Source organism: Nerophis ophidion, linkage group LG04, assembly GCF_033978795.1.
Source record: "Nerophis ophidion isolate RoL-2023_Sa linkage group LG04, RoL_Noph_v1.0, whole genome shotgun sequence".
Lineage (NCBI taxonomy): Eukaryota > Metazoa > Chordata > Actinopteri > Syngnathiformes > Syngnathidae > Nerophis > Nerophis ophidion.
The window spans coordinates 4,663,117-4,677,481 of NC_084614.1; the positions used below are offsets into that span (position 1 = coordinate 4,663,117).

Genomic DNA, 14,365 nt, shown 5'->3' on the forward strand with positions numbered 1-14,365 from the left:
ATGTGATGTCATCTTGCTGCCTTCATTGTGTGTGCGCGTGTGTGTGTGTGTGTGTGTGTGTGTGCGTGTGTGTGCGTGTGTGTAGTGATAACACGAGTGATCTGAGAGCTGCTGACTCGGCAGTTGTTCTATCGCCAACCTCCGTATGGCAAAAGTGGTGCTGGGGCGGGTACACCCCGGCCACTTCATTAGGTACAAGACTAGATGAAAAATCCCATTTTTGCAGGACTAATAGTTGCTTAAAGTGGTGGTGGTGGTGGGGGGTGGGGGGTGCACTTGTAGCCTGCAGCTCTGTATGTTGTATAAAATGACATTTATTAGTTATTGATGACTTACATAATAATCTGATCTGCAGCTATCATGTATTACTAAGATGTTGTTTTGTTCAGAAAGTTTAGCCCAGCGGTGTCATACTTGTTTTATTGAGAGTACCTAGCTGTGTGTGTGTGTGTGTGTGTGTGTGTGTGTGTGTGTGTGTGTGTGTGTGTGTGTGTGTGTGTGTGTGTGTGTGTGTGTGTGTGTGTGTGTGTGTGTGTGTGTGTGTGTGTGTGTGTGTGTGTGTGTGTGAGTGAGTGTGTGTGTGTGTGTTTATATATATATATATATATATATATGTCTTGATTGGATTATCCAGAGAATAGTGCTCGATACCGTGGTAGAGCGCAATATGTAGGTGTGGGAAAAAAAATCACAAGACTACTTCATCTCTACAGATCTGTTTCATGAGGGGTTCCCTCAATCATCAGGAGATTTTTTTTTATATATATATATATATATATATATATATAGCCTCCGCTCGGGATGGTTTCCTGCTGGCTCCGCTGTGAACGGGACTCTCGCTGCTGTGTTGGATCCGCTTTGGACTGGACTCTCGCGACTGTGTTGGATCCATTATGGATTGAACTTTCACAGTATCATGTTAGACCCGCTCGACATCCATTGCTTTCCTCCTCTCCAAGGTTCTCATAGTCATTATTGTCACCGACGTCCCACTGGGTGTGAGTTTTCCTTGCCCTTATGTAGGCCTACCGAGGATGTGATTTAGGGCTATATAAGTAAACATTGATTGATGATTGATTGATATATATATATATATATATATATATATATATATATATATATATATATATATATATATATATATATATATATATATATAAAACCATCCATTTTTCTACCGCTTATTCCCTTTGGGGTCGCGGGGGGCGCTGGTGCCTATCTCAGCTACAATCGAGCGGAAGGCGTTGTACATCCTGGACAAGTCGCCACCTCATCGCAGGGTCAACACAGATAGACAGACAGCATTCACACTCACATTTTTATATATATATATATATATATGTATGTGTGTATGTATATATACACACACATATATATGTGTATATATTAGGGCTGGGCAACGATTAAAGATTTTAATCACACTTTTTCTCCGATTAATCGCGATTAACTGCATTGTATACGCAAAGGCCAATAATGAATTCAAAAGTAGTGTGTAGTGCACCTTTATTGGAATATTCTCCCACATGAACAAAAGCGCCAAAACATTTGTTGTGCAAACACAATTTAAATCAGTCCTTGTTAAACAGTAGCAGTTAAATAGCATATTTGATGAAAATCAACTCCAAAAATGTAAATACAAACATTTAAGCTTATTGCCACTGCCAGGGTATTTTAAGTTATCCTGTTTGTTATGGAAAATAAATATAATCTACATACAAATCTCTGAGCCACAATCATAACATCTGAACAGGCAATTTCTGAGGTAACAGCAGAAACATTTTTTTTTTATCAGGGATCTTATGTTTAAAAAACCTATATTATAGGTAGTGGGCTGTTTTAGGGGAATTTTTTATCAAATTATCCGTAGTAGCAATATTAATAATGTTGTGTTTATTCTGCGTAGTGCACTTAAAATAATTATGACCATATCTAGGAATTGATATGATGGGAATTTTCCGATGGTTTGCTTGGTGCTTTGATAAACTGAAGGCATCATATACATGGTACTATATTGTGATGTTATGAGCCAGGGAAAAAAAGAACTACCCTACCCAGCATGCAACAGGAGTGAGGAGCATGCGAGGAGTGTGTCGCCATGACGGCATCTTGTATGTTGTGATATGCACGCTCTGAAAGTAAACGTTAAGAACTCAGCCAACACTCCTGGTCTGCATTATTCATAAATAAACAGACAACACATATACTCCGCTGCTTCACAGGCCGCTGGATGTAGCCGGCAAAGTATTCCCATGCTAGCAAGCACGCCTCATTCAGTCCAAACTGGCCCGATCTATCCACATTCAGAATTGTCTGGCGGTCGTAAGTGATCCCGGAGTGACCACGCTGTAAGCCAGCCATGAAATTTGCAGAATTGTCCGGTATTTTTGCCAAATGTTCCATCTTTAGCAAGAGCCCCTCCACGCCGGGCGACGCAATCTTGTTAAGAAAAGGCGTTAACAAAATAAAAGCATGTAAACAACATACGCAAATGTGCGATAAAATAATTGTCTGCGTTAATAAATTGATGAGTTAACTCATAATTAACGCATTAATTTGCCCACCCCTAATATATATATATATATATATATGTAGGTGTGGGAAAAAATCACAAGACTACTTCATCTCGAGATGAAGTAGTCTTGTGATTTTTTCCCACACCTACATATTGCGCTCTACCACGGTATCGAGCACTATTCTCCGGATAATCCAATCAAGACATATATATATATATATATATATATATATATATATATATATACATATATATACAGTTTACATATGTATATATGTTTGAATGTATATATATGTATGTTTGTTTGTATGTTTTTGTATCTGCGATGAGGTGGCGACTTGTTCAGGGTGTACGCCGCCTTCCGCCCGATTGTAGCTGAGATAGGCACCAGCGCCCCCCGCGACCCCTAAGGGAATAAGCAGTAGAAAATGGATGGATGGATGTTTGTGTGTGTGTGTATATATATACATATATATATATATATATATATATATATATATATATATATATATATATATATGTATATATATATATATATATATATATATATATATATATATATATATATATATATATATATATATATATATACACATACATATATACATACCCAAACTCCGATAAGAGAACAAAAATGGATATATGGATGGTTTGTCCAGCTCTGTCTTAATGTGTTTATTCTCCTTCCAGCACTTGGAGTTCAGGAAACAAATGAAAGTGGACACCATCATCAGCGACTGGCGCCCCCCTGAGGTGACAAAAAACTCATAACCAATTTAAAAGCTGTCCCACTTTATTGGAGCTTTCTCCGTGTCGACGGCAGGTGATCGAGAAGTATCTCTCCGGAGGAATGTGCGGCTACGACCGCGAGGGCAGCCCCATCTGGTACGACGTCATCGGGCCCGTGGACCCCAAAGGCCTCTTCCTGTCCGCCTCCAAGCAGGACTTCATCAGGTCCAAGATCCGAGACTGCGAGATGCTGCACGGGGAGTGCGCGGTCCAGTCGGAGAAGGTCCGCACCGCCGATTGGCGTGGCACGCCACAATGCATCATGGGAGGCGGCCCGACCTCACACCCCTGACTTATCTGTGTTGTTGTGCTCTCCAGCTGGGGAAGAACGTGGAGTCCATCACCATGATCTACGACGTGGAGGGCCTGGGCTTGAAGCACTTATGGAAACCTGCTATTGAAACATATGGAGAGGTACCTAATCAAGTGGCCATTTGGAACTAAGGGGGGAAAAAAACCTCAGCAAACATAAGCACATCAAAACACACGTTACGACGTACAAACCGGAGACTTGCACCCGGACCTCTGGCCAGGGGTCCGGATCTGTGAGTTTTAGGTGTCACATAAAACAGGAGCATGTTTACATAAAAATGCTAACACTTAGCATGTGTGCTAGCAGTAGCATGATCACAGTCAGCGTGTTTCACATACAAAATTATATGACTCAAAGGCAGGGGTCAGCAACCTTTTTGAAAGCAAGAGCTACTTCTTGGGTACTGATTAATGCCAAGGGCTACCAGTTTGATACACACTTAAATAAATTGCCAGAAATAGCCAATTTGCTCAATTTACCTTTAATAAATAAATCTATATATATATATATATATATATATATATATATTTAAAAAATGGGTATTTTTGTCTGTCATTCCGTCGTACATTTTTTTTCCTTTTACGGAAGGTTTTTTGTAGAGAATAAATAATGGGGAAAAAAATTAATTGAACGGTTTAAAAGAGGAGAAAACAGGAAAAAAAATGAAAATTTAACCTTGAAATATAGTTTATCTTCAATTTCGACTCTTTAAAATTCAAAATTCAACCGAAAAATATGAAGAAATAAAGTACCAAAATATGACTTGAGGTGTATACCTACAAATCTAGCTGAAAATAAGCTAGCATGCTAACAGAAATCGAAAATTTCGCAGCACATTTGTCAATATAAATAGGTATCACAAATTAGTTTCACGGTACTTAGACATACAGATTTGTTTCAAAGATCTACAAAATCATTTTTGTAGAATTTTTTGCGTGAATGATGACGAGCCAAAGCCAAACTAAAAATGCTAACAGTTAGCACACTGGTCAAGTAACACAAATATGGGCAAAAATGAGCTAAAGTGCTAACAATAGCACGCTAACTGTTAGCATTAGTGAAATATCAAAATATATGACACTAGATTAGCTCAGAAAGTCTAGCCTGCTAAAATTAGCATGCTAAAATACGAACTGTAACATGTTTCAAAATGTATTACTCGGAGGTATTTTTTCTAAATAAACTTTTAGAAAAAATTTATGGAACATCATTAGTAATTTTTCCTGATTAAATACATTTTTATGACATGTTTTAAATAGGTTAAAATCCAATCTGCAATTTGTTAGAATATATAACAAATTGGACCAAGCTATATTTCTAACAAAGACAAATCATTATTTCTTCTAGATTTTCCAGAATAACAATTTTGAAAGAAATTCAAAAGACTTTGAAATAAGATTTAAATTTGATTCTACAGATTTTTCTAGATTTGCCAGAATAATTTTTTTGAATTTTAATCATAAGTTTGAAGAAATATTTCACAAATATTCTTCGTCGTAAAAACAGAAGCTAAAATGAAGAATTAAATAAAAATGTATTTATTATTCTTTAAAATAAAATAAAAAATACATGAACATTGATTTAAATTGTCAGGAAAGAAGAGGAAGGAATTTAAAAGGTAAAAAGGTATATGTGTTTAAAAATCCTAAAATCATTTTTAAGGTTGTATTTTTTCCTCTAAAATTGTGTTTCTGAAAGTTTTAAGAAACAAAGTAAAAAAATAAAATACATTATTTTAACAAGTGAAGACCAAGTCTTTAAAATATTTCCTTGGATTTTCAAATTCTATTTGAGTTTTGTCTCTCTTAGAATTAAAAATGTTCAGCAAAGCGAGACCAGCTTGCTAATAAATAAATAAAATTTAAAAAATAGAGGCAGCTCACTGGTAAGTGCTGCTATTTGAGCTATTTTTAGAACAGGCCAGCGGGCGACTCATCTGGTCCTTACGGGCGACCTGGTGCCCGCGGGCACCGCGTTGGTGACCCCTGCTCTAAGGTAAACGGTTGCAAAATTTGCCCAAAAAGCTAGCACTTTAATGTTAGCATGCATACAGTTGGCAAACTATAGATACGGATTGTTTTGGTCGGGGCGAGAACATTCAATAGATCGTCCGCCTGGTCCACTGGTTCTTTAAAATCCTTTTCGCCTCGCACAGCGGAAAGCTTCTCCGAGATGTTGTCAGTTTCATGGTTTAAATTCCGCAGACTTGAAATGAGTTAAAGTTAAAGTAGCAATGATTGTCACACACACACACACACACACACACACACACACACACTAGGTGTGGTGAAATTCACCTCTGCATTTGACCCATCACCCTTGATCACCCCCTGGGGAGGTGAGGGGAGCAGTGAGGAACAAGGCGCTTCTCAAAGTGGCTCTTTTGAGGTGTCCTTGTGTCTTCAGATCCTGCAGATGTTTGAGGACAACTACCCAGAAGGCCTCAAGAAGTTGTTTGTCATCAAAGGTAAATATTGTTGTTTTTTTTAAAGCATATTCTACATATTTTTTCACCTAAACTGCAACATGTAAAAAAAGTGGCAAAAAAGACTGAGAAAGTTGAGGAATGTGACATCAGCGTGTAAAGGATATCACCGCATGGGCTCAGGAACACCCCAGAAAACCACTGTCAGCAAGTACAGTTTGGTCGCTAAATCTGGAAGTGCAAGTTAAAACTCTGTTACGCAAAGCCACAGCCGTTTATCAACAACACCCAGAAACGCCACGACGTCCACAGTTTCCAAACACAATATGAAATGTGGACTCGTCAGACCACAGAACACTTTTCCACTTTGCGTCAGTCCATCTTGGATGAGCTCGGGGCCCCAGCGGAGCCGGCGGCGTTTCTGGGTGTTGTTGATAAATAGTCCAGTTTTAACTTGCACTTACGTACATATGTAGGCACCAACTGTTAGCATTAGCTTTTTTACTACAGTTGGTTGCTACATGGCTAGTTCACCTGTGGGATGTTCCAAATAAGCGTTTGACGAGCATTCCTCAACTTTCTCAGTCTTTTTTGCCACTTGTGCCAGCTTCTTTGTAATGTCGCATGGCATCAAATTCTGTCGGGATTAGCATTTACACCTTCCTGTTGGTCCTCCAGCACCCAAACTCTTCCCAGTTGCCTTCAACCTGGTCAAACACTTCCTGAGTGAGAACACGCGACACAAGATCTACATCCTGGGTGGTGGGTCACCTGGTTCAACTCCGCCGTGATCCGGTTCTGATGTAGACCCGGCCCCTGAAGTGTTTGGTTCCGGTTCCACAGGTGACTGGCAGGAGGTGCTGCTGAGGCACATCCACGAGGACCAGCTGCCCGCCATTTACGGCGGCAAAATGACGGATCCCGACGGAGACCCGCGCTGTCGGACCAGGGTGAGTTGCTGGACTCGTAGGCTGGCTTTGTTTAGTTCAGGGGTGGACAAAGTGCGGACCGGGGGCCATTTGGGGTGCCTGGCTAATTTTTCATTACAATTCCAATGTTAGCATTAGCTTTTTTTTGCAAATTTTGCATGTATACACCACCAAGAATATTTTATTTGAAAAATAACACCTGTGAAGTACAGTTGGTCGCTAAATCTGTAAGTGCAAGTTAAAACTCTACCATGCAAAGCCACAGCCGTTTATCAACAACACCCAGAAACGCCACGACATCCACAGTTTCCAAAAACAATATGAAATGTGGACTCGTCAGACCACAGAACACTTTTCCACTTTCCGTCAGTCCATCTTGGATGAGCTCGGGGCCCCAGCGGAGCCGGCTGCGTTTCTGGGTGTTGTTGATAAATAGTCAAGTTTTAACTTGCACTTACGTACATACGTGACATGCTAACATGTTAATGTTAGCATTAGCTTTTTTGCTAATTTTGCAGATATACACCCCGGTGTAGAATATTTTATTTGACGAATGATACCTGTTAGCATTTTAAATTTAGAATGCTAGCTTTTTAAGCTAATTTTGCATGTATTTAAACGTGTATAAATAGTTTGTTACTTGATAAATGATACCTTTTAGCATGTTAAAGTTAGCGTTAGCTTGTTTGCTAATTTTGTATGTATACACCACGAAGAATATTTTATTTTACAAATAATACCTGTTAGCATTAGCTTTTTTGCTAATTTTGCAGATATACACCTCGGCGTAGAATATTTTATTTGACGAATGATACCTGTTAGCATTTTAAATTTAGAATGCTAGCTTTTTAAGCTAATTTTGCGTGTATTTACTTGATAAATGATACCTTTTAGCATGTTAAAGTTAGCGTTAGCTTATTTGCTAATTTTGTATGTATACACCACCAAGAATATTTTATTTTACAAATAATACCTGTTAGCATTAGCTTTTTTGCTAATTTTGCAGATATACACCTCGGCGTAGAATATTTTATTTGACGAATGATACCTGTTAGCATTTTAAATTTAGAATGCTAGCTTTTTAAGCTAATTTTGCGTGTATTTAAACGTGTATAAATAGTTTGTTACTTGATAAATGATACCTTTTAGCATGTTAAAGTTAGCGTTAGCTTGTTTGCTAATTTTGTATGTATACACCACCAAGAATATTTTATTTTACAAATAATATCTGTTAGCATTAGCTTTTTTCCTAATTTTGCAGATATACACCTCGGAGTAGAATATTTTATTTGACGAATGATACCTGTTAGCATTTCAAATTTTGTATGCTAGTTTTTAAGCTAATTTTGCTTGGATATATACATGTATAAATATTTTGTTACTTGACGAATGATACCTGTTAGCGTTAGCTTGTTTGATAATTTTGCATGTATACGCCACCAAGAATATTTTATTTGACAAATAATACCTGTTAGTATGCTAGCTTTTTTGCTAGTTTTGCCTGTATACACCTCGGCGTAGAATATTTAATTTGCGAAATGATACCTGTTAGCATGTCAACGTTACTTTGCTAGCTTTTTAAGCTAATTTTGCATGCATTTATACATGTATAAATATTTTGTTACTTGACGAATAAAACCTGTTAGTATGCTAACTTTTTAAGCTAATTTTGCACAAAAGTATACATCTATAAATATTTTGTTACTTGGCATATGATACCTGTTAGCATTTTAACGTTAGTTTGCTAGCTTTTTAAGCTAATTTTGCTTGTTTATATACATGTATAAATATTTTGTTACTTGTTGAATGATACTTGTTAGCATGTTAGCGTTAGTATGCTAGCTTTTTAAGCTAATTTTGCTTGTATATATACATGTATAAACATTTTGTTACTTGAAGAATGATACCTGTTAGCATGTTAACATTAATATGCTAGCTTTTTAAGCTAATTTTGCATGTATATATACTTATATAAACATGTTAGGACTTAACGAATGATACCTGTTAGCATGTTAAAGTTAGTGTGCTAGATTTTTTGCTAATTTTCTATGCATACACCTCGGCGTAGGATATTTTATTTGACGCATGATACCTGTTAGCATTTTAATGTTAGTGTGCTAGCTTTTTAAGCTATTTTTGCATGTATATATACATATATAAATATTGTGTTACTTGGCGAATGATACCTGTTAGCATGTTAATATTAGTTTGCTAGCTTTTTAAGCTAATTTTGTATGTATATATACTTAAATTAAAATTTTGGACTTGTCGAATGATACCTGTTAGCATGTTAACGCTAGTATGCTAGCTTTTTAAGCTAATTTTGCATGTTTGTATACATATATAAATATTGTGTTACTTGAAGAATGGTACCTGTTAGCATGTTAACGTTAGTTTACTAGCTTTTTAAGCTAATTCTGCTTGTATATACACATGTATAAATATTGCTAGTTTATTTTAGCTCATATTTTTGGTTACTTTGTTCTGTCTGGCTCGTTGGGTAGCATTTTAGCAGGCTAACATTAGCATGCTAGATTTCCCAAATCTAATTTAGCGGGTATACACCGCAGTGTCACATATTTTGGTATTTTACTAGCGTTAACGGTAAGCATGCTATTGTTAGCACGTAAGCATAGCACTGTTAGCATGCCAGCTTATTTTAGCTCATATTTTTGGTTACGTCGTCTTATCCGGCTCGTTGGGTAGCATTTTAGCAGGCTAACATTAGCATGCTGGATTTTTCAAATCTAATTTAGCAATTAAACATTTTTTTTAGCTAATTTTGCTCCTGTTTTTGTTATTTACTAGGTATTTGAATAAAATATTTTATAGAGTACTGGTTTTCAAGGTAAAAACTACAAAAATGGCCCCCGCATCCTTTGATTTGTCAGTGGAAAATGTTTGGGCACCCCTGATTTAGTGGGTAGGTCACATGCTCGTAGTTTGCTTCGTAGTTCCGCTTCACTGCTTGCCTTGTCCGTAAATATTTGAGTGTGCTGCAAAACGGACGTTTCCGGCGCACGAGCAGAAAGGGATCTTTGCTGGGTTTGCACACAGCTGAGAGGAAATTGCAGAAGGGTAAAAACCACAAAAGGAGAACTCTGCAGGATGGAAAAGGGGTAGAGTGGATATTTCTTACAGTTTGGCCTATTTTGGTGGGGCAACGGGTTCCAGCAGGTGTCCAGGGTGATTGGGAGGCCTTTTGGGGGCCCTATTTCCAGACAGTTTGGCGTATTTTTATGGGGAAGAGGGTTCCAGCAGGTGTTCCTGGGGAATTGGGAGGCCTTTCGGGGCCCTATTTTGCGATAGTTTGGCGTATTATGGTGAGGAAGAGTGTTCCCAGGGAATGGGAGTCCTTTTGGGGCCCTATTTTCAGACAGTTTGGTGAATTTAGGTGAGGTAGAGGGTTGCAGCAGGTGTTCCTGGTGAATTGGGAGGCCTTTCAGGGGCCCTATTTCCAGACAGTTTGGTGTATTTTGGTGGGTCAGAGGGTTCCAGCAGGTGTCCCCGGGGAATCGGAGGCCGTTTGGGGCCCTATTTTCAGACAGTTTGGTGAATTTTTGTGGGGCAGAGTTCCAGCAGGTGTTCTCAGGAAATGGGAGGCCTTTTGGGTACCTATTTTCAGAAATTTTGGTGGGGCAGAGGGTTCCAGAAGGTGTCCCCGGGAATGGGAGTTCTTTTGTGGCCCTATTTTCAGACAGTTTGGCGTATTTTTATGGGGAAGAGGGTTCCAGCAGGTGTTCCTGTGCTATGAAAGGCCTTTCGGGGCCCTATTTTCAGACAGTTTGGCATAATTAGGTGAGACGGAGGGTTGCAGCAGGTGTTCCCGGGGAATGGGTGGCCTTTCAGGGGCCCTATTATGAGACAGTTTTGGTGTATTATGGTGGGGCAGAAGGTTCTAGCAGGTGTTCCCAGGGAATGGGAGGCCTTTCGGGGCCCTACTTTCAGACAGTTTGGTGTATTTTGGTGGGGCAGAGGGTCCCAGCAGGTGTTCCCGTGGAACGGGAGGCCCATCAGGGGCCCTATTTTTACACAGTTTGGCGTATTTTGGTAAGGCAGAGGGTTCAGCAAGTGTTCCAGAGCAATGGGAGGCCTTTCGGGGCCCTATTTTCAAAAAGTTTGGTGTATTACGGTGGGGCAGAGTGTTCCCAGGGAATGGGAGGCCTTTTGGGGCCCTATCTTCAGACAGTTTTGCGTATTTTGGTGGGGCAGAGGGTTCCAGTAGGCAATGGGGGGCCATTTGTGGCCCTATTTTCAGACATTTTGGTGGGTCAGAGGGTTCCAGCAGGTGTCCCCGGGGAATGGGAGGCCTTTTGGGGCCCTATTTTCAGACAGTTTGGCGTATTTTGGTGGGGAAGAGGGTTCCAGCAGGTGTTCCTGGGGAATTGGGAGGCCTTTCGGGGGCCCTATTTCCAGACAGTTTGGTGTATTTTGGTGGGTCAGAGGGTTCCAGCAGGTGTCCCCGGGGAATTGGGAGGCCTTTTGGGGCCCTATTTTCAGACAGTTTGGCGTATTTTGGTGGGGAAGAGGGTTCCAGCAGGTGTTCCTGGGGAATTGGGAGGCCTTTCGGGGGCCCTATTTTGCGATAGTTTTGCGTATTATGGTGGGGAAGAGTGTTCCCAGGGAATGGGAGACCTTTTGGGGCCCTATTTTCAGACAGTTTGGTGAATTTAGGTGAGGTAGAGGGTTGCAGCAGGTGTTCCCGGGGAATGGAAGGCCTTTCAGGGGCCCTATTTCCAGACAGTTTGGTGTATTTTGGTGGGTCAGAGGGTTCCAGCAGGTGTCCCCGGGGTATTTGAGGCCGTTTGGGGCCCTATTTTTAGACATTTTGGTGGGGCAGAGGGTTCCAGTAGGTGTTCCCGGGCAATGGGGGGCATTTTGTGGCCCTATTTTCAGACATTTTGGTGGTGCAAAGGGTTCCAGCAAGTGTTCCCGCGGAATGGGATGCCTTTCGGGGGCCCTATTTTCTGACAGTTTGGCGTATTATGGTGGGGTAGAGTGTCCCCAGGGAATGGGAGGCCCCACGGGGGCACTATTTTCAGACGTTTTGGTGGGGTACGGGGTTCTAGCAGGTGTTCCCATGGAATGGGAAGGCCTTTTGGGGGGCCCTATTTTCTGATAATTTGGCGTATTATGGTGGTGTAGAGTGTCCCCAGGGAATGGGAGGACCTTCGGGGGCCCTATTTTCAGACATTTTGGTGGGGCAGAGGGTTCCAGCAAGTGTTCCCGCGGAATGGCATACCTTTCGGGGGCCCTATTTTCAGACAGTTTTGCGTATTTTGGTGGGGCAGAGGGTTCCAGTAGGTGTTCCCGGGCAATGGGGGGCCTTTTGTGGCCCTATTTTCAGACATTTTGGTGGGGCAGAGTGTTTCAGCAAGTGTTCCTGCGGAATGGGATGCCTTTCGGGGGCCCTATTTTCAGACAGTTTTGCGTATTTTGGTGGGGCAGAGGGTTCCAGTAGGTGTTCCCGGGCAATGGGGGGCCTTTTGTGGCCCTATTTTCAGACATTTTGGTGGGGCAGAGTGTTTCAGCAAGTGTTCCTGCGGAATGGGATGCCTTTCGGGGGACCTATTTTCTGACAGTTTGGCGTATTATGGTGGGGTAGAGTGTCTCCAGGGAATGGGAGGCCCTTCGGGGGCCCTATTTTCAGACATTTTGGTGGGGTGGGGGTTCCAGCAGGTGTTCCCGGGGAATGGGAAGGCCTTTTGGGCGGCCCTATTTTCTGACAGTTTGGCGTATTTTGGTGGGGCAGAGGGTTCCAGCAGGTGTTCCAGAGCAATGGGAGGCCTTTCGGGGCCCTATTTTTACACAGTTTCGCGTATTATGGTGGGGCAGAGTGTTCCCAGGGAATGGGAGGCCTTTTGGGGCCCTATTTTCAGACAGTTTTGCGTATTTTGGTGGGGCAGAGGGTTCCAGTAGGTGTTCCCGGGCAATGGGGGACCTTTTGTGGCCCTATTTTCTGACATTTTGGTGGGGCAGAGGGTTCCAGCAAGTGTTCTCGCGGAATGGGATGCCTTTCGGGGGGCCCTGTTTTCTGACAGTTTAGGGTATTATGGTGGTGTAGAGTGTTCCCAGGGAATGGGGGGCCCTATTTTCAGACGTTTTGGTGGGTTAGGGTGTTCCAGCAGGTGTTGCCGGGGAATGGGAAGGCCTTTTGGGGGGCCCTATTTTCTGACAGTTTGGCATATTTTGGTGGGGCAGAAGGTTGCAGCAGGTGTTCCCGGGGAATGGGAGGCCTTTTGGGGGCCATATTTTTTGACATTTTGGTGGGGCAGAGGGTTCCAGCAGGTGTTCCTGGGGAATTGGTAGGCCTTTTGGGGGCCTTATTTTCAGACAGTTTGGTGTATTTTGGTAGTACCTGACCTGACCACTGCTCGCTACACTAGCTCGCACGCTTTGCACTAGTAGATGTCTGTGACCCGACTGACGCTGGTCTGTCTCTGTAGATAAAAATAGGGCCCAGGACCAGTGAGGAACCGGAGCCCAGAAAGTCCCCCAGCGGTCCAGTTGGAAGGCTTTCTTTTTTTTAACTTTCTCTTATTTTGAAATATTACTTTGGACACTTTGCCAGCTTGCATGAGCTGTTATTAAAGTACCGTGTGGAAGCAAAGCAGGTTTGAACAATAAATCCTCTTTTGATGGACTGAAAGCCACTAATCCCTTTTGTGACATCACCGGCTCAAACACTTGGCGGGGAAACAAGCACTCAGGGGGAAGCTCTTGGTGACGTTGCAATGCAAACAAGGCAAGCGTGCTTGATAGGACAACCTCAAAAGTACACGTGAGCTCCAGTTGTCAACATGCTAATTAACATTGGATATGCCATATACATGCTACTGATTAGCATTAGCAATTTTACATGGCGATTTCAACTCTTTTGCTAATCAAAACTACAATTAAGATGCACGTTTGAACAGACGGTTTAATTTAGCAGGTATAAACCTCAAAGTCAAATATTTATTACTACACCGATACTTGTTAGCATGCTAACATTCGTATGCTAGTTTTTGTTTTAACTAATTGTGTAGGTTTACAGTACATCTCAGTCATATTTAAGTACTTTATGCATGCTAATGTTAGCATCCAAACATTTTTCAGCTACAGTACACACCCAGATTTATATATTTATTAGCATGCTAGATTATTTTTGCAAATTTTGCAGGTATACACCTCAGCATTAAATATTTATTACTACACCGATACTTGTTAGCATGCTAACGTTCTTATGCTAGTTTTTTTTTAGCTAATTGTGCAGTTGTACAGTACATCTCCGTCAAATTTAAGTACTTTACGCATGCTAATGTTAGCCTCCAAACATTTTTCAGCTACAGTACACACCCAGAGTAATATATATTTTTTTAGCATGCCAGATTATTTTTGCTATTTTAGATGATAAA

At 41.1% G+C, this 14,365-nt stretch overlaps 1 protein-coding gene across 1 annotated transcript in view; it reads left to right on the plus strand.

Moving 5' to 3' along the window:
• The window catches only part of LOC133550773 (SEC14-like protein 2), a 42,204-nt gene that overhangs the window by 20,183 nt on the left and 7,656 nt on the right, over window positions 1-14,365 (plus strand). Inside the window, exons 4-9 of the mRNA XM_061896804.1 lie at window positions 3,203-3,265; window positions 3,336-3,524; window positions 3,620-3,715; window positions 6,021-6,081; window positions 6,718-6,801; window positions 6,883-6,989. Coding sequence (XP_061752788.1) covers window positions 3,203-3,265; window positions 3,336-3,524; window positions 3,620-3,715; window positions 6,021-6,081; window positions 6,718-6,801; window positions 6,883-6,989 — 600 coding nt within the window. The remainder of the gene's footprint in view (window positions 1-3,202; window positions 3,266-3,335; window positions 3,525-3,619; window positions 3,716-6,020; window positions 6,082-6,717; window positions 6,802-6,882; window positions 6,990-14,365) is intronic.